This window comes from Panthera onca, chromosome B3 (genome assembly GCF_046562875.1).
Source record: "Panthera onca isolate mPanOnc1 chromosome B3, mPanOnc1 haplotype 2, whole genome shotgun sequence".
Lineage (NCBI taxonomy): Eukaryota > Metazoa > Chordata > Mammalia > Carnivora > Felidae > Panthera > Panthera onca.
In genome coordinates, this window is record NC_138344.1 from 17545328 (window position 1) to 17570460 (window position 25133).

Sequence of the window (25133 nt, forward strand, 5' to 3'; positions counted from 1 at the left end):
ACTGGGGAAACTAGAGAGAGATCTGCATGAACTTGAACGGCAGGTCACGATGGTGATGGACGAGATGGTCCATCGTGATGGACCATCACGATGGTGACGGCCTCTATTGGAGGAAACAGAGACTGTGTCAGTCTGTGAGAGGTAGAAAAACTTAAGGGAGAGGAGTGAAGAAAAAACAGGACCTGGGTGGGAGGAGGAGAGGGCGTGGGAAACTGGGAGCCCAGGTGTGAGGAGGGCAAAGGGCAGAGCCAGGCAGTGGGCTAATCTGACTGCAGCACAGAGAGTGGGAAGGGGAGAGTGGGGAGACAGGCCGGGCTGAGGGTTGGTGGGGGGCCTTTGCACCAGGTTTGGGAGTCTGGATTTTCTTATGGGGAATAAGAAGCCGGGGGCGCCTGGGTGGCTCAGTCGGTTAAGCGTCCGACTTCGGCTCAGGTCACGATCTCACAGTCTGTGAGTTCGAGCTCCGCGTCGGGCTCTGGGCTGATGGCTCAGAGCCTGGAGCCTGCTTCCGATTCTGTGTCTCCCTCTCTCTCTGCCCCTCCCCCATTCATGCTCTGTCTCTCTCTGTCTCAAAATAAATAAAAACGTTAAAAAATATATATATATTTAAAAAAAAAAAAAAAAAAAAGAAGCCGGAGAAGGTTCTTGAGCAGAAAAGTAGCACAACCAGAAGATAAACCCACACAGAGTATTTTAATCTGTGGCAGTGACCTTCACCTACATTTTACCTTAAAAGACATTTTCCTTCCCAAAGACCACCTTCCTGTTGGTGCAGGGTTCTAGTCCAATGTATCGGCTGTGAACACATCTGGGGTGGTCTGAGCACAGCCCCATGCTCATGCCTGGGACTGTCCTCGGGCTGAGGCTTGTCAGCCAGCTCCAGCTAGAGCCCACAGGGAGAGGGCTGTGACCCATGCAAGGTTGCCACGCTTGGGCGGACGGATTGTGTCACGCACAAGGGCAGGAGAACGAGGGCAGCTGAAATCTAGCCTGTGTTCTGCTCTCCAAGCAATGTGTGCTGGCACGGGCTGCATCCCCCCGAGGAGGAGGCAGCTTTTTCTATCCTTACAAGGGCACCGGAGGGCTGGCTGGGGGTAGAATGAAAAGAGCCAGTTTGCCAAAATCTCCGAGGGCGGCTGAGGGGAGCGAGGTGCATCTTTGGATCAATACCACCGATTTGGGTGACTGGGGCAAGGGCAGTGAGGTGTGGCATCAGTGACAGACACCAGGGCAGGAAGCCAGACAGGAACAGGGGAGATGATGGGTGCCCTGTGGTGGCTAGAGCAGTCAGGCGACCCATAGCCAAGCCTCCACCACCATGAGCAAGAGGGTCTCTGGCTACATGGAAATCAGTCCAGGCAGGGGAGAGAGAGTACACATCCACACGTATACTTACTATTCTTATGATCTTGTTCTATTACTCCTGTGCTGTGTTCATCATATTATTATATCAAACAGGATTCTATGATGAACAATAATGGGAAGAATCTAATGAGGACTGGGGAAAGGAATCAGGCAAACTGATGAGTCCTGAAAGATAGACCCTGCATTATTTAGGAGATCAATGAGGAAGAGACCCCCAAGAGCAGGAACCGAAAGCTGGCACTTTCTGGAAGTGGGGATTAGAAAAGGCCGATGTGGCCAGAACACAGATCAGGGGAGGGGGCAAAAATAAGACTGGAAATGTCAGCAGAATCCAGATCCTTGAAGGTATTGTGAGACACACAGGATTCTGATTTATTTTAAGGGCATTGAGAAGCCGCTGGAGTATTTTACAAATGGGGGTTTCACTGATCAGATCTGCTGTTTGAAAAGATCACCATAGCTTCCTTACTCAGAATGGATGAGAAAAAGTCAAGAGTGGAGAAAGCAGCTGGGGGACCAGAGTCTGTCAGAGTGGCCCAGACAGGAGGTGATGATTGGCAGAGGTGGACATAGCAACCAATACATTTTAGAGGTAACAATGACTGATGACCTGGAAGGGGTAAGTCATGATGGGGGTAGACTACATCCTGCCTCTAGACTTCTGACCTGAGCACCCTCCCTAGAACTTCTACAGATATTCTAGAATCTGAGGCCTCTGGAAGGCCCTTTTCTAGTTAGTTGGGGGATCCAGAAAAATATGGAAACTCCACATGTTATGGTTACTGTAGTCCTACTTTGGTCTGAGGAACATGGGAGCATCTAGATTAAAAACCCGTGTTCCTTAAGCTCACATCAATTGAGAGGGGGATTTAGGACAGAGCTGTGGGGGGAGGTGTACAGAACAGCAGAGAAAATAAAAGCTTTTCATCCCAAGGATTTGCCTTGATAGGTTGAGGTTGAAAAAAATATATACATCTATATACGTAAAGGCAACAGCAAGTAGCTTTCTGGTAGCTGTTAGGCTTTGCATGGAATAAGTTCCCAAGGGTTTAATTACCAGTGAATATAAACTCTGGGGCTTGTTCTATTTTTACAAGCCATAAAAAAGCATGCCTGTATGGTTCAATGGACCGTGGGCTGTAACTTCTGCACTGTGTAGCTCTCGTTAGATATGTAAATTCCATCCATAACCCAAAATTAGGAGAGAGGAATTAGGCACACTCACCGGCACCCTCTATCCCAGCCAGAACTGCAGGCTGTGATAAGCAGGGTCTGCCCACTGGGTTTTAGGTTTCTTGTCCTTTAGGATCCTTTGTGGGGAGTTGGGGGAACATGGCATCCACATTCTCATAAATAGTTTCCATTTTCCAAGAATGAGTATCTGGGAGCTGCCCAAGAGTGGCCACCTGGCATTATTTATCCCTGTCCCTATGGGAGCCGGGTACATACCTTGCCCATAGTAGATGCTTGATGGATGCTTGTAGAGTGAAGGAGTAGCCCTCTGGATATCAACTCATGCAAATAACTAGTCAAACTTGGGTCCAAATGCATTTACCTCTTTTTGTCCGGTGACTTGTAGAAAATGGCAATAATCATCTTGAATTGAAAGAAATTTGGCTTTTCCCATCCCTTCAGCATCCTTAAGATTAGCCATGCTCTCTTGAAAATACTGCTTGGCCACATCTGAAGAAAAGCATCGTAACAACATTTGAAGACTGCTTGCATATTTGAAATGGAAACAGAATAAGTACCATTTTAGTGGTGGTGAGCTATTTGAAAAAAAATAAGTATTTAGACAAGAGGACCTAGTTAATTGGACTGTTTTTCAGAAAAGATTTAGGTCTCAGCAGGATACAGCAATTTACTTTCCTTGGTTTTCATACATTTTAGCTCTCCCAGCCATACAGTACAGATGGGGAAAATATTCCCCAGACTTGAACACACTGGTGAGTTTTCAGGTTAACCATTAATTCTTCCTCTAACTCTGGTTGCTGCTCACTGAGGTTAGGGCTCCGAGGGTCCACTTATTTTAATGGACTCTGTTATCTTAGAACATAATTTTACAGCATTAAAATTCTGCAAAATATGGCTGACACGCTGCTAAAGAAAGAAACTCAACCATTCCAAACACATAAACATACTGGTTATAATACAAGGAAAATATTTTTAAATATTTGCCAATCTTGAAAGCAAGAAAGGGAAAACCTCAGGTATGATAAATGAAGAAGGAACCAGAAGCCAGAACGGTGAGTGGGCATTGAATCTGAGTGGACCGTGACGGTATTAGAAAAAAAAAGGTATAGTCTGTAAGGGCTAAAGTTTCATAAGCCTGAGGACTGGTGATGAGGCCTGAGGACTGTGTATGGTAGGAAGATGGAATGAAGCTTGCTACCAAAAGCCAAATTCTTCTGTGATAGGCAGAATCTAGGAGGACAACTCTGTCTAATCCCTCCCCTGTGACATGGGTGGAACTTGCAGATATGAGGAGATATTATTCCTTTGATGAGGTTATGTGATATACCACAGTTGACTTTAAGAAAGTGAGATTATCCCTTGGGTTTAACCTAATCACCCAAGGCCTTGAAAAGCAGAGTTTTCTTTAGTTGGTAGCAGAAAAGGCAGCCAGAGACATTCAGAACATAAGGGGGATTTGACATGGAGGTCCTCCATTGGTGAGATGGAAGGAACTATGGTGTAAGGACCCAAGAGTGGCCTGTGGGAGCCAAGAGAGGCCCCTGGCCAATAGCCAGCAAGAAAATGGGGACTTCAGTCCTAAAACCGCAAGGAACTGAATTCTGCTAATGACAGAAATGAGTTTGGAAAAGTATCCCCATGCCCCAGATGAGAATGCAGCAGGCCGACAGCTTGATTTTAGCTTGAGCAGAGAAGCCAGCCTTACTGTGCTAGACTTCTGACCGACAGAACCGAATTGATAAATGGGTTTAAGCAATCAAAATTTGTTATGCGGCAAAAGTAAACTAATACGGTCAGGAATCCCTACAATGGAGTGAAGAGCAATCGCAATGGTCCAGAGGCCATCCGTGGCTGCAGAAATGGCATCTGAAACTGAGACACTGTACAGGGGGCATCCACATGGGTGAGGCCTGAATCTGCATCACCTACTTGGTCTGGAAATTCTGAACCAAGAAATTAACTAGGAACTAGTCTGTAACTGGAGAAATCATAGGGTTCCAGCATAGGGGTCAGCAAACTCATTCTGTAAAGGACAAGATGATAAATATTTTAGGCTTTCGGAGCCATATGGTTGCTATCTCTGCTATTCAACTCTGCTGTTGAGGCACAAAAGCTTCCACAGACAATACATAAATGAATGAGCATGGCTGTGTGTCAAGAAAACTTTATTTACAAATACAAGGGGGCAAGCTGGATTTGGACCACTGACCCCTGCTCTAGCAGAGGGAGAAGTGATATCTTCCTCTTCCAGGAACATGGGACTCCCAATGAAGTGCCTGCTGGAGATGACCTCATGGTGACACATGACAAGCACATTTTTGCCAGAATAGACTATGACCCATGTATACAGTGGTCTACTTGACATTTCCACTTGGAAATCTCATGTGTATTGTGTGGTGCAAAGACCTACGAGTGAAAAGATAAAACGTAACCCTTTACTTCTTTACTTTTCCTCCATATTTGGTTATCACCTCTAATTTTGTATTTGTGCTACCTCCCTATTTTCTTGATTAGACCAGCTAGCATTTTATCTATTTTAATACCTTTTCCAAAGAATCAGCCCTTGAATTCACTTTTCTCATACTGTGTTGTGAGTGCCAGGTGCTTCCAAAGAGGCCTCTATGAGGACAGCACTCCAGAACTCACAGAGGAGCGATACCTGGGTCGCCTGTGCAGAGAGGGTGGTTGTTCCTGAGTCAGCACAGCGAGTGGCAAAGAGGGCAGGCTCCAGAGGCCAGAGGTTGCCTGGCTCTGCTCCCTTCTAGCTGGGTGCCTCACATGGTTGACCTCAGTCTCCTCATCTGAAAAAGGGGAACACAAAGCTAGTGCCTCCTTTATAGGGTTATTGTCAGGAGTAAATGAGTTAATGCATAAAAACAACTGAAGACACGCCTAACACCTAGTCAGTGCTCAATAAATGGTAATCATTTTAACTTAGGGACAGCTTTGAGGGTCGTGGTTATGGACCTCTGCTGTCCATGCTAGGGTGACCAGCAGGCACACCAGAAGCACAGGTGGACTTATTAAAAGGACGAGAGCACTATGAAAACACTATGAAAGTGGTCACAGGCGTAGAATACTGGGCTCATCTCATGTGCACCGGATATGTGGCCCTGCACACCACGAGAGCTCTGGGAACACCCAAAGTTCATGCTGAGAATGTTGGGGGTCTCAAGAAATGATTCAAGTACACTCCATGTGATATGTTTTAGAAAGGAGAGAAGCCAACCCTTGCGAAATGTAGTCTACCGAACCCTGTCAACGTAAGGAAAAGATAGGTCTGAGAACAAGTAAGTTTCATTTATCTGCAAGATTTACTTTGCTTGGAGCCTAGGCGGTTGCCAGACCGAAGCAGGAATTCTGCTGTGAGGTGATGCCTCTGATTTCGGTCCTAGCTGCCCCCAGAGTTTGTAGCTATAGACAGGAGTTAACTGAATTGGAGCCCCCTGTTCCTTTCTTTCAGTGAGGGTCTGCTAGACCAGCAGGTGGATAATTTCTAGAGTATTTACTCAGAATTTTCTTTTGGTAGGAGAAAATTCTACCAAGCAGAAAATCTCTTTACTAGTAGCTGAGTCATGGGAGAAAGCATTACAGATTTAATGCTCAAACTAAGCATTAATTTTGGCTACTTTGATAATCTGATGACAGCAAATTAGTGGGGATGATGTGGCATTTATTTTGTTGATTTTAAAAGCATAACAGAGATGAACATTCCATGTCTAAAAATTAACAACGATATTCCGGAGTGGAGTACTCCTGATATTTTAATTTTCTGTCTAATTGGGAATTAACCAAAGAATGTAACTGAGCCTTTAAGAGTTCTTTTTTGGGGCGCCTGTGTGGCTTAGTTGGTTAAGCATCGACTCTTGATTTGAGCTCAGGTCATGATCTCGTGGTTCATGAGATTGAGACCCATGTCTGGCTCTGCATTGAGCCCACTTGGGATTCTCTTTCTCCCTCTCTCTCTGCCCCTCCCCTGCTCACATGCGCTCCTCTCAAAATAATAAACTAAAAAAAAGTAAAAAAAAAAAAAAAAAAAAAAAAAAGGTAAAGATCTTTCTGAGTCTCAGCCTTGTTCTCCTGAGATGAGCTCTTACTATGAAGACTGGCAGATATAAAGAGCGTAGGAAGGCATTGGGGCTGAACAAGGAGGGACTGAGTTTCAGAGCCTGGGCTTTGGCAGAAGTGGTACCATGCTCAGATACAGGAGGAGGCAAAAGGGATGGGAAACATTTCCCTCCCCTTCCTGGTAAGGAACTGGACATAGGAGGACACAGCTGTGCTTGATTCCTTTCTGGCCCCTTTCCTGTAATGTCCTCCCACCTCTCAGTATCCTTTCCCCCAGCAGTCACACGCTGACCAACTGCCTCCCCTAAAATACCCCGTTTTCAACTGGCTTCCTAGACCTGAGTGCCACATGCTCCTTTCCCTTAGTGTAGTTGATCTCACGGATGCTGGGAGAGAGGGAGCTGCCTGGTCTAATGCAAACTAGTGCGTAAATGGCTCAACCTCTACCTCAGGGAGATGTATTCATATTTCCCCAAAGAGGATGCTTGTTAGCACATATAGGTCTCTGGAAGAGGGGGTGAAAGTGAGAGAAGAAGGAAGGGAGGGGTGGAGGGAGAAGGAACGTATTACTGAAACGAAGGCAGTGTGGTTACTAGTGAACGAAAGCGAGGTGTTCTGCTGGGGATGTCAGAGGCGGACTCTGCCTGGAAATCTGCCCTCTGAGGTTGCTGCTGCCCTTCCTGTATTTCGGAGTCCTCAGCTTCTCTAAAGGTCCAGGCTTTTCCCATTTCTGTTCCTGCAAGACCTCTAATCCAAGGGGAGGAGGAGGGGGGGAAGGGTTCCCCAACTGCCATTGTCACAGAGAAGTTGTCACACATCAGGCATCATGTCAGTGGCCTTGTAGATCACAACAGCCTTGCAACTCAGGAACAGAGGAAGGGGTAGGGCATCCACTGTGGGTGCCTTCCCAGTCTATAAATCTGAAACTACTTTTATATTTACCTGGGATATAGGAAAACTCCCTTTACTACAAGATCCTGATGTATTTCTCTCACCCCTCCGACCCCCACGTTAGCTTTCTGAACTGTGAACCGCGTGATCTGTCTTTGAGAGGAGAGCAAATCCATCCTGTCACTACAGCTAAGGAGTGACTCCCTGATGAGCAGAGTTTCTTCTCCTGGGGGACGAGTGACAGCAGGATTTCCAGAGAGATCGAAGATCGAGCAGGGTGGGGAGATGCCATGTCCCAGCGTGGGCCTCATGCCCTGAAGCCGGATTTTCAGAAAGCCAGCGATTTGCAGCTCTCTTACAGTGGCCGCCCTCAATTTTAAAAACCTCTTCTAGAATCATCTGCAACCTGATGCCGGTGGCCTTGGCAGAAGATGAGGTCATTTTCTAAAGCACAGAAGCATGACTTAACTTGTAAATCTGAGCCCTGGTGGCACAGGTGTTCCAAGGCCACGAGTCTTCTCCCGTTTCCACCCCAACACAATGTTCAGGCTGTCTGTGGGTTAGAACGAGGGAGGAAGTGTGGCCTGCCTGCTGGGCAGGGGGACTCAATGTCTCCCAGAGGCCCTGTCAGACTCTGTTCTGTCTCTGTGTTCTTATACAGGCAAAAGAAAACCAGGCTTCATTCAAAGAGCAAGAGGAATGCGGGGTTACAGTTTGACACGCTGAAGGTTAGGAGGCTTTTAATTAAAACAAATTCCAGTCACCCTGGGCTCATTTTCTTGAGGCTGTCCTAAGGCAAGAGCTGAACAGTGAGGACAGCTTTCATTAAGAGGGAGGCCTGCATGTACAATGTGACAATTATCTTTTGTAACAGTCTTGGAAAATAGTCTGTACTCTGTACTAACTGCAAAAGTATTAGGGACCGCAGGGAATGTAGCCTGGTGTTAACCCAGAGGAGCTCCATCACCCAGCAAACAAACAGACTGGACCCATTTGGGGTCCCGTCGGGGCTGTTGGGGCTGCCTTGGACTCTGCACAGGTAGCTGCCCTGAGGCTACCTCCCAGCCCTGAGGGGTGGGAGGTGGGAAGGGTGGCCTGAGGACACATGAAGCCCAAGTCAGGCTCTCTCCTCACCTCAAGGCCTTCTGTGGTCCACACTAAAGACCCTCTCTTGGAAGAACACTTCCACAGGCCCTGGACATGGCTTCTTGGAGCAGCAGACCTGCTGCTCAGTAGCCATATGATCCCCAGGAAGTCCAAGGTCATTCTGAGGAGAAGGTTTGCCTTAGTAGTGTGAGGTGACCAAGATGGCGGCAGGCTGGGCGGGGCTTCCGTGGGAGAGCAAACATGAAGTGCCTGCACAGTGCCAGGCACCTATGGGCCCAGTAAAGGGCTCCGTCACCATGGGGATCTGCCTGCCTCCAATATCCTTACCACCAGGAAGCTGACCCCATCTCTACCTCCCCACCACTCACTGTCCCACCCAGTAGTGGTCAGGTATCCAGCAGCTTCTAGCCTCAGTTACTTGTCTTGGTTGAAGTATATATTTTCCATAAGCTGCCCTAAAATCCCTTTTTGAAGCCAAGTCAGGGTATTAAAAACATAGGCATTTCTGAGAAGTTCTGCACACAAATTATTAGCCAGTATAGGAGTGAAAAACTGTATATCACAGAGGCACGTACTTCATCTTTCCTAGCAGAGGAATGATGCCATAGACTTTGTTCTCAGACACAAAGATGGAAGGCAGTTTGTAAGCAAAGCTTGATGAGGTTTCAGTGTGCACAAGGTTGTCTCTTTGGGAAGAGAGACCAACAGCCCGGACTTGGAGAGAGGAAGAGGCCATCTCTTCTGATCCTCTGCCAACCCTGCAGCCCCCACCTGTCTGTCCTCTGGGCTCCCTGGACCTCTGGGGACAATGCCACTCACTCTCCGGTTCTGGGGCCGTGGTTAAGTAGGCAGTGTCTGGCCTCTGTCTAAGACTTGCTTTGTCTCTAGCTTGCAGAATGAGTCTGGACATGTCCTGGACCTCAGTCCTTTGGATGGCATGTGCTCTTGAGGTGCCTTCCAGAGGTTTCTGAGAAAGGGCCCTACTAATGATGGTGGGAAATAGGGTAAGGGTTCTTCTCTGTCTTTACCCACCACTTGCTTTCTGCAGCTTCCCCTTCCTTTAGAGCACACAGCAGGCGTGGATGCTGATACCTGCTTATGGAGCTCAAGGCAGGCCAGGATCAGGCTGGCTGCGCATTTTGTAACAAGAAATGGACTCTGCATAGGACTGACGAAGGGTCTGTCGGAGCACACAGGGCTTGAGGGCGACTAGGGAGGCTGAGGAGGATGGGAGAGAGTGGGTGGGTGTGGCCAGCTGTGGTTTACACCCATTTCCATCAGCAGGACTGCACCCCAAACCCCACTTTGGAGGCCTCTGGTTGGAGGTGGGGCAAGGGCAACAGCAGGGGCTGCCAAGGGGGGCCATGGGAAGGTGAAGGACACCTGACTGTGGCTACTCTCGGGTGGCCATGTTACCTATCAGGAGTCCACTGGCACAGGGCATATGTGTATTCCAGAGCCTGTCTGACTTCTTGTCTCTGCGGGACACACAGGGCCCAAGGGGCATCCATAACCCAGGAATGCGGGGCAGGGAGTGGGCTGCAGGTGGGGTAGGACCCAGCAGAGGGGCAGGCTGACAAGGTGGGCCACAGGAGGAAGAGTCGAGAAAAGGGAGGATCAGGTAGGTGGATAAAACAGGAGACTGCATCAAGATACAGTGCCCAGCTTCAGACACTTGTATATTTTATGTCTACTGTGGAAATGTGGGGAGAGCCTAGCACAAGGGGACAGCAGGAAGATGGACATATTTGCGCATGGGGAATTATATCTTGGGAATGCACCCCATGCTCATGAGTCTGATTCATATGGCCAGGAATCCCACCCCCTGCCCCGAGACTGTAGTGGGACAGAACTCCTTCCACTGTGCTGTGTCCGGACCCTACAGAGCCCAGGCTGCAGACGGAGCCACTTCCAAACAAGGCCGCCTGTGCTCAGTAGGCTCTGCCTCTCAAAGGTTTACACCAAAATGTACTTGGCTTCCGCCCATTTCATTTTAATATCCTTTAGGAGAGGAGTTATAAACACAAGGCCAATGCCCTGAACACTTCGCAGGGTTGGGAGAGCTGTTAATACCAAGTTTGTCTATGGCTGCTCCGGGAAGCAGGCCAGGCTCAGGTTAGTGACATTCCAGGAGCCTGAATTGGAAGTCCTTATGCAATCGCAATCCTTCATGACTTCTAGGGCAGTTTTGTCTGCATAAGGAATGCAGGAAAGGCACAGAGCAAAGGGATTAGCTGGAGCATGGAGCCTGAAACACGCTAGCTTCTTGGCCAGTGGCGTTTCGTTTGTCAGAGGGCAATGCCTTCCATGGGCATTTAGCAAGCAGGCTACGGAGAATCCCCAGATGAGAAATGTTTCTCATTAATGATTCTTTAAGAAAAAAAAAAAAAAAGTGTGCTCTGCACAGACAGGTTTAAGCACAGGAAAGCAGAGCTGTGGTCCCCATGCATGTGGATTTCTTTAGCATTTGGTAGACCATGTTGGTTTGCTCCCAGGGGATCTGGCTGGGATTTCTGAACTAAAAGCGACTAATGTCCAGGTCACAGTCCTGCCACCCTGGGTGAAAGCCAGCCAGTGTGTGTGTGTGTGTGTGTGTGTGTGTGTGTGTGTGTGTGTGTGTGTTTGGGGGGGATTGGTATCCCCTTACTTGTCAGACAAGATGAGTACCAAATGCTCCCCTTTCCTTTCTTCTTGCTAGAGGCAGCAGAGGCCTGGAGAACCCCCAGCCCTGGGTGGGTTCCCTTCTTTCCCACTGTGGGGGGATTGGACTGAAAGGGGGTAACAGAGATGACATGAGAACCAGGCACCCTGAAAGACAGTGGGACTATGGCTCCTGACTGGGTGGGGACCAGTTCACTCCTGCTTCCAAAGGGAAGCTGGTTCCATTCATGTAACATGGGCCCCCTCGGCCCACACCGCACTTAGGCACCATGGGTAAAAGCCAGAACAAACTCTGTATCTCAAAATGCCGAATGGTCAGTTCACTCTCCACGGCCTTTTGCACGTTTTGCCACCGAGAGAACAAGGATTCTGACAGCAGTTTTCAAACAGGTTAACACATTAGGAATAGCTTGGGGTTTCTCCGTGCTTGTATTCATTTCTGATGTGTCGATTTAGATGGTCTTTTGAGGCCTTAGAGACCAGGGCTGGTGCTCGTCTCTGCACCTGTCCTAGGGCTTCATGGTGTTGCCTGACAAGCAGCTGTTCTGATCCTGCAGTTCCACTGCCAACCCCACTTAGTGCTGACTCCCCTTTAAGGCTGCAGTAAACCAAGGTGATGGCCATTTCAAGTCTCCTCTGATTAGAGAAGGGCGTGTCTAGGAGCACCCCACAGAGTGATAGGGGCTGTGGTCTTTCTGGGTAGAGCAATGAGTTCAGAGAATAGAGACTGATGGAATTTGCAGGTATGGAGAGCTGGCTGTATTATCTCATTTGCAGAATGGGAGGTCACATCCTGCCTTCAGGCTTATTAAAAGGATTAAATGAGCACATGTATGAGAGTTCCAGCACCTGTACACAAGGCAAGCTCAATTCCCACTACTGTTGTCACTAACATTACTCTTACCATGATTCCTGCCGCCTCTGAGCTCCTGAGGCTCTGCGCCCTATGTTTCTAGCAACCAATCCCCTAAAGCTCAAGCAGAAGTAACCCCCTTCCCTAATCTGTATTGCATCTTCAATTGTATCTCCCTGCTCCTGGGGGGAACTTTTCTTCCATCTTTACACTCTTCCTATATTTCAAATTCTGACCGGCAAGTCAGTTTGTGGGGTTCAGGCCACCAGAAGCAGAGGGGAGGTGCTAAAAGCCTGTGCGTACTCCTGGACTGGCCCCTTCCCACTGGCTCTCCAAATCCATCTTTCTGGGTGCCTCCGCTCTTCCCATGTCCTCTGTCCCAAACGCCATAGGCTCTTCGTAGGCCTAAGTGGGGAGGGGCAAGGAAGAAAAGGGAGCATGTGCAGTGTCAGTCCTTACAATGTAACATGGAGGTCAAGAGCCTAGGTTCAAATCTGCTACTCCCTGGATATGTGCTCTTGGGGCAATTACTTAATCTCTCCATTTCTCCATCAGAAACTGGAAATACTTACATCAACCTCACAATGTTGTGAGGATTAATTGAGTTAATAAATGTAACTGGTTAGGGGTGCCTGGGTGGCTCAGTCGGTTAAGCATCTGACTCTTGGTTTCGGCTTGGGTCATGATCTCATGGTTTATGGGATCGAGCCCCAAGTCCAGCTCTGTGCTGGCCGCATGGAGCCTGCTTGGGATTCTCTCTCCCTCTCTCTCTCTGCCCTTCCCTGACTCATGCTCTCTCCCTGCCTTGCAAAATAAATAAATAAATTTTTTTTAAGAAGTGTAACTGATTAGAACCATGCCAGTATGCACTGTGTAAGCATTAGCTATTATTACTATTATTACTGTGTGAGGTCATCTAAGTCTCACAGATCTTATTATATGTATCAAGTAGGTATTATTATCATTCTCAATTTATAGTACCCATGCTATATTTAGACTAAAAAATGTAATATATATATATATATATATACACAAATATATGTGTGTGTGTGTGTGTATATATATATATTTGTGTGTGTATGTGTATATATATATATATATATATATATATATATATTTGGATTCTCTGATTCTGTAAACCATGCAAAACAGAGTGGCCTAACTTTGCAGTTACAGGAAAAAAAAACATTTCAGGACACAATTTCTATGGTCCTCACCCAATCCATACATTTATTAACTAGCTGAGATGCTGGTGAACCAGAATCCCTCTAGGCAAAGAGGCCTTAGTTTCCTGGGCTGGAAACTCTTCCTCTTTTCTCTGGGCCTTAGTTTCCTCTAGCTGTTTGGTATTCTCTAGGGAATAGACTCCCGCCACCCCCACCTCATCAGTTTAAATGCTCAGAACCCTCCAGTTGTCTTAACCCATGAGCCTGAGGAAAACAGGAAGGTTCTGACAACCATTCATTATATGCACGCTCTCCAGGTCAGAAGTTACATGTGTTTTGCCCTCACACTTGCTTTGCCTGATCAGAGCCTGAAACATGTTTGAGTTGGTTACCAACAATTACACAGAAAAACCTAGATTTCTGCCTTCTCTTGAAAAACAGATCTGCCCTCTAAGCCTGCCTTCTACATGACAGTAATGGGCTGGGGCTGTAACAGCTGCTCACTTTCAATAGGGCATGGGATTCTCCAGTTTGCCACAGTCCTCACATTTTGTGTTGTCTTTCTCGTATTACAACCCACAGTAGCTGCCATTTCTGATTAGGCTTGCTGCTCCTAGTGTATCTTAATAGCTATCTATTTCGCTCACACTGCTTGTGTTGTTCCTATAGACACTTAGATTTGTGGCTCCTGCTAGCATAGGAATTTCCATCAAATGTGTGTTTGCATCTTAACTGTCTTAATAGTTGGGAATGGAAGATTCTCTTCCCCTATTAAAGGAATGTTGGGGTGCCTGGATGGCTCAGTTGGTTGAGCGCTGGACTTTGGCTCAGGTCATGATCTCACAGTTGTGAGTTTGAGCCCCGTGTTGGACTCTGTGCTGACAGCTCAGAGCCTGGAGCCTGCTGTGATTCCATGTTTCCCTCTCTCTCTGCCCCTCCCATACTTGTGCTTGCTCTCCCTCTGTCTCTCAAAGGAAAAAAAAAAAAACCATAAAAAATTTGAAAAAAAAAATAATGTTAAGCACCAGAAAGCTGGTCAAAAAACTGTTGACCCTTTGAAGGTTTTGAAGCCGATTGTTATATATGGCGTGTTCCAAAAAGAGAGGATCAGAAAGTCTGCCTGCCTTCTCTATCCGTAGATATGCTGCTCCAGCTCCAAAAAGGTGCTCAAAGCTCCAGGAAGCCAGAATGAGGGGTCTGTAAGGTGGGATGGACAGATGGATAAACCCTGATATCCCCTTCACCAGTTCCTCCCTGACTAGAGCCCCTGCCTGGCCCAGAAATCTCTACATACCAGGCTGCTCATTTTGGTACTCCCTTCATCTCCGCCTACCCTCCAGCTAGAAGCCTCTGCCTTCTAGCCCAGCTCTGCCCCCTGAATCCCAACTATTCCGGATCTCCATTTTAGGCTTGTTGGCACGTTGTACCTTATTTTACTATAGTACATCATTATTTTTTATCTGATATTTTGCAATATACCCCTAGGTCTCCTTTATGAGTTATACTCTGTTTCTGAATATTCTGACCAAAAATAAGCCACCAGAATGCGTGTTCCCCGTCACTAGAGGCATACTGTATGCTCTGAGCCTGGGATGGCGGATTAAAGAACTCCCCAAGCTCACCGCTCTACTTATCACATGGGGCTAAGAAAAACCATATGACTCATAAATGGCAACTTCCTCTTGGACTCCTGAAACCATGTAAAGTTCATCCTGATTGAAAGCTCTGTCCTGTGAAAGTCTGTAGGCTGGGGTTCCAACAAGCCTGATCTATCTGTTGCCATAGTAGCTCCACAACAATCTTTAAAAATCGATCACCTCTGAAAGTAGAGCAGATTTCCCTGTAAGCCCAGCGTGGATTCTCTGGGGGCTCTTCACAGCTCTGCTTGGATGAAGATTCGCCGTATTTGAAAGTAAAAGGTTAGAGAAAAGCTAAACAGGACAGAAAGCAGAGAACGCTGGTGGAAGTGACACAGGGGCACAGCTCAGGACCACCACAGAAAGCCGCCAAAGCTCTCCAGGGGGGCCTGTGTCACAGGTCCGTCCACCTGTTCACCCATCCTAAAGGCAGCTGGTTCACAGACCCGTGTGCGGGACGGGCAGGGAGCAGGCAAGGTGTGCCGCCCACAGAAGGTTTGCGCTCACCGTGGTGTTCGATCCCCCCAGAAGCGACGGCAGCGCGGGCGACCAAATGTGCAGAGACTGCTGCCTCTTCTTGAGAGGGGTTTCTGCTCAGCACGATGTGATGCGCCTGTCACCCGGGAAAGAAGAAACAGGATTGTTTACACGCTTGGCGGCAGCAATAGGGAACTAACTGTTCTTGGAGCGATAAGCAGAAAGCCAAGGAACTTTCTAGCAAGCTAGACAATATGATTTGTGTGGAAGCACAGTCAATTCTCAGGAGACCTAGATTTTAAAAGCATTGGGTTGTGGACAGAGAAAGCCCTGAAGGCTGAGTCCGGATGGCTCGAAGCTGTGGCCAGGGCGGATCACTAAGTAAATCATTTAAGTCTATGCTGCTGTGAGTGCAGTGTCAGCTGAGGATGGGCGGGGGGTGGAGAGGGTGGGGGGGAGTTGGTGAGCGGAGGAGGGTTTCAAGAAGGAAGGAGATGGGTTAAAAAGTGCCAGTGCTCTGCACAGGAAGTGGGCAAGCCCAGCCCCCTGCCCCAGCTCAGCCCAAAGGGGGCCCTTGCCGAGATGTCAGTAGCCCCCCCAGTTCCTGATCTACCAAGCCCACCTCCCTGCGCCTTCTTCAACTGGCCCATGGGGCTGCCTGAACACAGAAAAGAGCTCAGTTCCTTAAAAATAAAGCCCAATTGAAAATTCTTTGAGAGAGAGAAAAAAAAACCCTATGATCCCATGAATATAAACAGTAACAATCCTCCCAAAATAAAATACAAAACACATCTCTCCAAATAAAAAAGATATAACATAAAGAATAAAAGAGAAAACAAAGTTACTACTCATCCGTCAACATTTAAAGTTTTTAAAAATGCTATTAGTAACAGGTTCACATTCATTCAGTAAACAGACCCTTACAGATCACCTATGACAGGAGAGGCCAGGACCAGAAAGGGTGGGCAGTACAGAAAGGGACAGGAACTGAACCTGATGTCCTACAGTGCACTAACACCAGGTGGCAGGTGGTTTGCAATTAATTGCCAAAAGGGTGACAGAAATACTAAAATACCATGAGTTAAAGGGAGAAACACCAGACTGGGATAGGCCAAGACATATTAACAGCAATTAAGATTTCTTTCTCAGGTGTAGTATCAATTTTAATTTTCTTAACAATTTTTGTTGCCCGCGTTTTGTAGACGAGAGAGCTGAGGTTGAGGAGCAGGTGATATCTTGCCCAAGATACCTCATGGCTGAGAGAAAATGGAGATAAGATTCTGACTTTGATATTCGGACTCCCTCCCAGGGTGAGAATGCTGCCCTTCCTCCCTGCCCTGGTGCTTGTTGGCAGACATCACTAACTGATGCCTGCACACTCCCCAGAGGCGCCGATTCATTCAGCCTCCAGGAGCTATGACTAATCTGTGGGAGCTGGCTAGGAGATAAAGCCACACCATCAGAACTTCCTAGTCCAGACCAAGAGGTGAGGCAGCAAAGCCATAGGGACTTGGTCCTCTGATGACCAGCTGAATGCATTTGTCAGTTGGTAATCAGGGTGGATTCTAGACTCTCATCTCATTTATCATATGTTAAAATCAGCTGAGTTATTAGCTCTAGACTTTTTATGATAGGGGCTATTCCAAACCAAGATTGTTAGCAATAACTTTTATTGTTGTGTTAAAACAATCAGAATTTCATATTTGTAAATGCGAACAATATCCTTTGTTTTAAAACTACTTTCCTTATTACAGGATGTAAATAAATGGAACAAGTAGTTTTGGCAACACCCCAATTAGTCATTATCCTCAATTTGGCCTGAAGATCTGGCTTGAAATGCTTTCCAATAATGCACACTCCAAAAAGTAAAGACAATTGGAGCCATTGGAGCCACAGGGATAGTCAAAGCATCACATGTTCAGGAATTTGAAGAGAGGAAGAGAGAGGAAAAGCTGCCCATCCCAATTGCAAACTGAATCATGTTTACTTTGTGTTTTCTCCTGCTTAACGATCTTTAGGATCCACCATCGAGGAGAGCACCCTGTGATGCTAGAAAAGATTTAACTCATATTGTTACAAAGACTTTTAACTCACAGTACTTTAGATTTATTCAAATTCAAATTCAAAAAGATTTCATATTTTGTTTCCACTCAATATTATAAGGCAATGTAAAAGATATACATCTATCAAAATGATTCCTTTTCTTTTTACTTATTTAATTATTTATTTGGGGGTGGGGGGCGGAGAGAGAGAGAGAGGCAGAAAGAGAGAGAGAGGAAGAGAGAGAATCCCAAACAGGCTCCGAGCTGCCAGCACAGACCCTGATGCAGGGCTCAAACTCACCAACTGTGAGATCAAGACCTGAGTCAAAGTCAGATGCTCAACCAACTGAGCCACCTGGCACCCCTTTTTATTTTTCTTTTTTTTTAATGTTTATTTATTTATTTTGAGAGAGAGAGAGAGAGAGAGAGAGAGAGAGAGATGGAACACGAGTTGGGGAGGGGCAGATAGAGAGCTTGAGAGAGAATCCTAAGCAGGCTCCATGCTGTCAGCACAGAGCCTAACAAGGGGCTCGATTCCACGAACCAGGAGATCATGACCTGAGCCGAAATCAAGAACCAGACGCTCAATGGACTGAACCACCCAGACACCCCTATCAAAATTATTTTCAATTCATATGAATAATTACATGTTCTGAAAGTTCTGTATGTTGCCTTTTGCCTTTGGAGACAGGAAGCAAAATTTTCTGAGAGCAAAAATGCTCACAATATCAAGAAGGTGGATCCTGAGAGCTTAAGGGGATCCGAATTTCACAAAAATCTTCGTAACCTCAACATTTTTCTGTGTGAGATACTAATATAAGCAACCATTTATTATTCATTATTCACTTCAGAAACTCAATCCTTGGTCTAATTTATATTTGATGTTCATGAAACTTCTAAAAACCATATGCTGGTTTAACATTGGGGTGAGGGAAGGAAAAGGGAACCATGATGTTAAAAATGTGCAAGATTAGCATCTCATTGATTCAGTAAAATTAAATTTAGTTTAATTTAATTCAGTCCTATTCAATTTACCTTAATTTTTAAATGCTTTTTACATGCCACATTGTGTCCCTCATCAGACTCGGGGCCTTATCATAGCTTATTTGGTCCTGCCTTCGTCACGTCCAAGCAATTTCTAGCCCTCTATCCACTCTCCCCATTCTCACTATCCAGTTGGCCCCTCCTGCTGTCCCTTCCCTTCTTGACCAACTTGGAGTTCACCATCTATCACTGTTGATACCAAAAATGCCCTCAACTTCACTGAAGCATTATTTGAAATGGTGAAAAAGGGGGAATCATCTAAATAACCACCAGAAGCAGAATGAATATATTGTGGTTTATTCATACAATGACTGAACTCTACCTAGTACATTAACAAAGTAACATTTCAGAAACATACCAGTGAGTGGAAAAGTAATTTACAAGAGGATGTAAACATCATGGGACCAGTGAGTTTCAAGTTTCTCTTTTGAAGCAAAACAAAAACAAAAACAAAAACAACACAAAAAACAACAACAAAAAAATCCTTTTGTTCCAGATTGTTTTGCATACTGTCTTACTGAAGCAGGTGGAGAGGGTCTAGAAGCTCACTCAGCTGTGCCCACCCAGCTTCCTCCAAAAGACCTTCCATGGAACATGAGGGCTCAGGGTGATGCAGATCGAGAACCACAGAACCGCACGGTATAGGAGGCTGCCTTAGGGAGTAGATACAAAGGCAGTTGAAAAGCTAGTGATTAGATTACCCAATTTTCCAAATTAAACCACTGTTCACAATTCTGGAACAACACTCTGCTTGCTAAGAGAATATAAATACCCCTGTTATATGCATCTGAGAGCATTTAAGGACTAGTTGTTAGTGTTAACAGAATTATAGGAGCCATGCTTGCCTCTCCTGGCTTTACGCAGGAGCCCAAGTAATGGGCCCCGCTGGGGATCTGTGCTTGACTGCATTCACTCCTTATTATTTATTAATCTCCCAGGGCTCAGATTTCTCCTCCCGTTCTTTGTTGTTTTCAGTATCTTACGGTTATATATTTATCAGTTGTCATCTTGGAGCTGAGAGGGAGTGTTTAATATTCCTAAATCTCTTGAGCCGTTAACATGTGGTACTGGGTTAAAAACAAAAACAAAAACGCAACCTTTAATATCTCATACTGAGCAAGGTCATTAATTGAAAAACCTCAGTCATCAGATCAACCACCCTCAAGCCCTGCCAAGGTCCAGAGCAGAAGGCTGCACTTGGGCCCTCCTGAGCATTTCCGGGGGAAACCACTGAGTCCACAGCGCCAATCCAGCTGTCAATAGACACAGCCAGAACTACAGCTGGCAGACTCTTATCTGACTGAGGCTGTCCCCTTGGATTTGTGAAATGTGTAATAGTTCTTGAACAGAAAACTTGATGACTAGTAAGAAGGATGTTTCTATTTATGCAGGCAGACCCCATCATGTGAATACTCAACTTAAGACATGCAATGCTCTGACTGCAGGCCCCAAGCTCTTCACAGGAGAGAGGGATAGATTTTTTTTCCCCCATTTGGTAAACAACTAGGAGGATCACTGACTCAGAGGGAAATCTCTTCTCCTGCAGCAAAGTGGAGAGTCCACAAAGAGCTAAAGGTGCATTCGTGGACCTAAACTGAGTCTATTTACCCTGGAGACGAAAACATTCGTGGGGAAGGCAATGGAAACCTGCGGCTCAGCAGCCGCCAGGATCTTTGTACTTGAGGGCTAGCACTAGAGAGGGACACTGGGAGGGTGGGAACTAACCTTGAGTAAGCACCTACTCTGGCCAGACGTGGTGCTATGCAGATTACATACAACAGCTCGCTTAATCTCAGAATCACTGGTGAGGGTGATGTTAACACCCCAATTTATAGATGGGGAAATGAAGCCCTCGGGAGATAAAGCAACTAACCGAAGGTCATATAGACGGCTCAATGGCAGGACAGGGATTCAGACTAAGGCCTGTGATTCCAAATTGCATCCTGCTCTAGTCTAACATCTGGTTTTTTAAGAAAGTAGAAGTTACAGAAAGAGGATCTTCTAATCAGCGTAATGAAGTATTATTTAAGAGTCAGAGAAATAGTTGCTAAGTAGTAGATTCGGCCCAGAGGTTGAATGGGCTGGCTAGGTGGAGGGTGAGCCACTGATATGTGGGTCTCGAAGCAGCTTCTGAAAACGAACTGTATGGGGACACCAGAGTGGGGAGTCGGGCAGTGGCTGATGGATGGAGCAAGATGTTAAGGTGCCTTCTACCGAGGGTCTGTGTTTTTCTGCTTTGCTTCAAATTAGTGCTTTAATTCAACAGAAGCTCAAGTCCTCTTGTCACTGTGAGGTGTGAGTTTGCTATGTTTCTCTTATAACTGACCAGCTGTGCGGCTACGTAGCTCTCCCTCTTGGCCTTGCCAGAGCAGACCATGCAATCTTCAGCTTTGGGCTGATGCCCTTGTACAAGACAGGGTCATATTGCAGCCCAGGGTTGCCACTTCCTTTCCTCTCCAGTCTCTGGCCAGGAAGGAAGCCTCTCAAGGCCACCCACACCACAGGGGCCTGGGGCAGCTGGAGGGCCTTGGCTAAGAGAAAGATGTTGCTGGGACTCTCTGGGGGGCGTAGATGAAAGGGAAGTCCCTGGGTGCCGAGGGCATTCCAAAACCGAGTTCTGAGGGCCCCAGACTAAGCTAGTTTCTTTTAATAGTCAGAGAGAGTCCTCAGTGGCAGCTCTCCAGTCGTCAATTTTAGCTCCTCCGAAGGGCTGGGGAGAAAAGGCCCTACTCTCTGTAAGGGTCAGCACCAAAATAGATATGTTGGGAACTTCGATTTTCATCCTCTCTTGGTTGGAGGTATGTGTTTTCTTAAAATGTAACTAGATTTTTAGATTGTGAGAGTAATATCGGTATATAATTTTGAAAAATCCTAAGTGGTAAGTTAAAATGCCTCTCTCCCTTCTGTCTATAAGCCTCACCCTCTTCTCCCGATCCCGTCTGACTCCTTGGAGTTATCACTATCAAGTTCCCTGTGTATTCCAGAGATATTGATATGCTTATACAAACATACACACATATAGGCCCATGTTTTTGTTTTTGTTTTTTAAGTAGGCTCCATGCCTAGTGTGGAACCTCATGTGGGGCTTGAACTCACAACCCTGAGACTAAGACTTGAGTTGAGATCAAGAGTCTTAACCTACTGAACCACCCAGGTGCCCCTATAGGGGCATGTTCTTAAACACACCCATGCATAGACACGCACGTGCAATTGTAACCTGACGCTGCCCTCCCCCAGCCCAGCTTCATCTGCCACCACCCTTCTGGGCTCTGCCATGATGGCTCCTCTGCTCTCTCCTCAATCTTCGGGGTGTCTCACTATCAGTCCTCGGGCTGCTCTGTTGGGAGCTCTCACAGCACCCAGTCCTGCTCCCTGTGTGCACATCACGGTCGCCATTTTACATTCATCTGTGGGACTATTCAGCTAAGGTCTCTGTCACTCTCTAGGCTGCTCCTCCATCACCGTCCCAGGGCCAACCACTGTGCCTGGCACATTGTAGGGTCTAGCCGGTTGTCAACTGAAGAAACATTCTGATCCACATCTGCCATTTCAAAAATAATAATGCACTTTTGGCGTCTTTAATGTCAGAATATACACATTGATCTCATTCTTTCTGTGGTTCTATGGTGTTCCATCACGTGGATACACCACAACCTCCTAACTGGTCTCCTATTGATGGATGTTAAGAGCATTTCTAATTTCTAAGGGCTCGCTATTACCCTATAAAATTGGAGAGGGAATATCAAATGGTTTCCCCCAAAGTGGTGCCAATCCCCACTCCTTCTAGTGGTGTATGAGGATGACTGCTTTCCAGTACCTTTGCCATCATGGGGTATCATCAAACTTTTTTTATTTTGCTCACAGCTAGGTGAAAAATGGCATCTCCTGAGTGAAAGTGAATTTCTTTAATAACAAAGGATGCTGAAGATCATTTTTGTATTGTTATTGGCCATTTGTATTTTCTCTTCTGTAAGCTGACCATTCCTGTCTTTTGCCCTTATTTCTATTGAGTTGACTTTTTCATCTACATTTTATAAGAATTCTTTCTATATCTCCTCTCTTTGCTATTTATTTTTTGACTGTGATATTTTGTCACAGAGAAGTTTTTTTTTTGCTGTCAAATTCATCAATTTTTGTTTCTTTTTTCTTTCTTGTCTTCCTGTCTCTCTGTCTATACCCACATGTACATATGCAGAGGGAAGATGCCACAAATGTCAACAGCAACTCCTTCTGGGAGGGGAGGCCTGGATAACTTGTAACTCGTTTCTTCGTATTTGTCTACATGGCTTGATTTTTTAGAATATAAAGAGTATTTTATTTTATTTTATTTGTGAGAGAGAGAGCACAAGTGGGGGAGAGGGGCAGAGGGGGAGAGAGAGAATCTTAAGCAGGCTCCATGCTCAGTGCAGAGCCCAACTCAGGGCTCAATCTCACGACCCTGGGATCATGACATGAGCTGATTCAAGAGTGTCATACACGCTCGACCGACTGAGCCACCCAGGTGCCCCCTTCATTATCATTTTTATAAAAAATAGTGACTTAAAAAGAAAGAGTACAACTCCTGGATTTATGTCACTCTTAGAAAACTTTTATGATGCATAGAATCATAATCGCATTCTGCATCTTTTCTAATTTTAAACATGAAAGGCTAGTATTTTCAGAGATTTTGAAAATTGCAAATAGTGCATTATAGCAAATACACAGCAGTTAACCAGAACCGATCGGAAGCGTTACCATTTGCTGTGTTGTCTGAACCCGGTCGGAGACCTGTGCGAGCACCTACGAGCCATCACGTCAGCCTGGCCAAGGCTGATAACTTGCCCAGAGGAACCTGAAGCCAGATTTTCTGACCTCAAAGTTTTTGGGAGAGGGACTGATAAATTAGTTCATTATACTTTGTAAATCGAGCTTCCCCCCAAATTTGGGGGCTACTGACTGAGTGGCAGAGCTGCCCTGAAATTTGAAAAGAAAGGCAATTCAACTGTCAGAGATGGAAAACAAAACTGAAGCTAGTGGTGTTAATTTATGCCCCTTGAAAACACACACCCACAAACATTCTCACTGAAATGAAATCCTGCCATTTTTCTTTTGGGTAAGAAAACAAGGGTCTCTTGCCAAAATCTGCCATGAATAGTTTCAGAAACAATCACGCCAGCATGGTTTCTCACAGACCCCTGAGGCAGGGTGCCTAGAACGGCTAGTTCGCCAGTCCCCGGGACCACTGCCTTCCCAGTGTGGTGGCTCTGTGAGGCTTGCTAATTTTCTCCACTCTAATGGGTTAGTTCCTAAAATACTTTGGAACTTGTCGACACTCTACAGAAAATAAAAGGTCTTTTCTTTCTGGGCGTTTCTCTCACTCCAAAGGAATGAACAGTGAAAAACTAGAGGGAAAATAACAAAACCCCTTTTCTTTGTGTACATAATAAATGGCTTTTAGGCCAGGGCTCCCCTGGAGAGCTGCAGCCACACTGTACCTTTCTGTGTCTAGGTAAAGCTCTTAAAGAAATGAGGAGCCTTGATAAATGTTTGATAATTACCATTAATAAATAAAAGTAGCTTACACTGGCATCATGCCTAATGGTTCACAAAGCACTTTCTATTTTGAACCTTTGAGCAGTTCTGTGAAGTGGATAGGATCTTTTGTAGGATTGGGTTTTTTCTTTCTTTTTTTGAGAGGTTAAATGACTTGTATAATCAAACAGCTGGCAAACAGAAGAATTGGGACTCCCACTCAGATTTTCTGACTTCACATCCAGTGCTGTTTCAACTTCACAAAGCTATCTCTTTAATAATGATTGGTAAGTATTTATTTAAACACTCTCTAATCTTTATTAACCTCAAGAATAAACAACAATAAAAGTCACCTATTAAACTTTACGAGTATTATAAAAATGAGTGAAGTACTCTGTAACTCCAATACAGAGCACTCCTTCTAATTTAGATTCAAAATCCAAATGTAATGAAAGGAAAGGTTGAAAACGTTAAAGCATTAAGAAAGCTTTTGCGTGGCAAAAAAAGCATTATGAATCCACAAAAATATATTACAGCTAATAAATGAGATCAGCACGGCCGCACCATGCAAAGTCAACATCCTATTTGTATTTCTACACGCTAGCAATGAACAGTAGGGAAAGGAAATTTAGAAAACACTTCTGTTTCTAAGAGCATCAAAATGAACAAAATACTTGGGAATAAAGCTCCCAAAAGAATTATAAAACTTATACTGCAAAATATGGTTGAAAGAAACTAGGAAAGAACTAAGTAAATAGAGATATCCTATGTTCATGTATTGAAAGCCTTAATATTGTGAAGATGTCAACACTTCCCACTTGAAATACAGATTCAGTGCTCTCTCTATCAAAATACCATCTGTTTTTTTTTCCAGAAATTGATAAACTTATCCTAAAATTCATATACAAATGTAAGGAAGCCAGAATAGTCAAAACAATCTTGGAAAAATGTAAGAGTTGGAGATGTCATACTTATGGATTTCAAAACTTACCATAAAACTTGTAGATGAATGTGCATAGTTGCATTATTCATGGTATCCACAAGCTTACTACAAAACAACAGTAATTGGGAGTGTGGTGCTATCATAAGGATAGACATAGAGGTCAATGGAATAGAA

At 45.6% G+C, this 25133-nt stretch overlaps 1 protein-coding gene and 1 long non-coding RNA gene across 12 annotated transcripts in view; one reads left to right on the top strand and one right to left on the bottom strand.

The window, feature by feature from the left end:
• The window catches only part of TTC23 (tetratricopeptide repeat domain 23), a 105670-nt gene that overhangs the window by 19375 nt on the left and 61162 nt on the right, over positions 1-25133 (bottom strand). For 9 of the 10 annotated variants that reach the window (XM_060617771.2, XM_060617772.2, XM_060617774.2 and 6 more), the window contains 2 exons: positions 15450-15555; positions 2921-3048 (listed from right to left, as the gene is read on the bottom strand). In XM_060617771.2, coding sequence (XP_060473754.2) covers positions 2921-3048; positions 15450-15555 — 234 coding nt within the window. Of the gene's footprint in view, positions 1-2920; positions 3049-5102; positions 5361-15449; positions 15556-25133 lie in introns of those variants that run through there. The other variant, XR_009605784.3, reaches the window with a different exon arrangement.
• On the top strand, positions 1700-8375 carry LOC132668769 (uncharacterized). Of its 2 annotated transcripts, XR_009605786.2 has the most exons (3): positions 1700-1984; positions 7643-7954; positions 8180-8375. It is a non-coding gene; the product is annotated as an uncharacterized LOC132668769 (long non-coding RNA). The 2 variants fall into 2 exon arrangements; XR_009605785.2 differs by lacking the exon at positions 8180-8375 and having other exon boundaries at positions 7643-7955.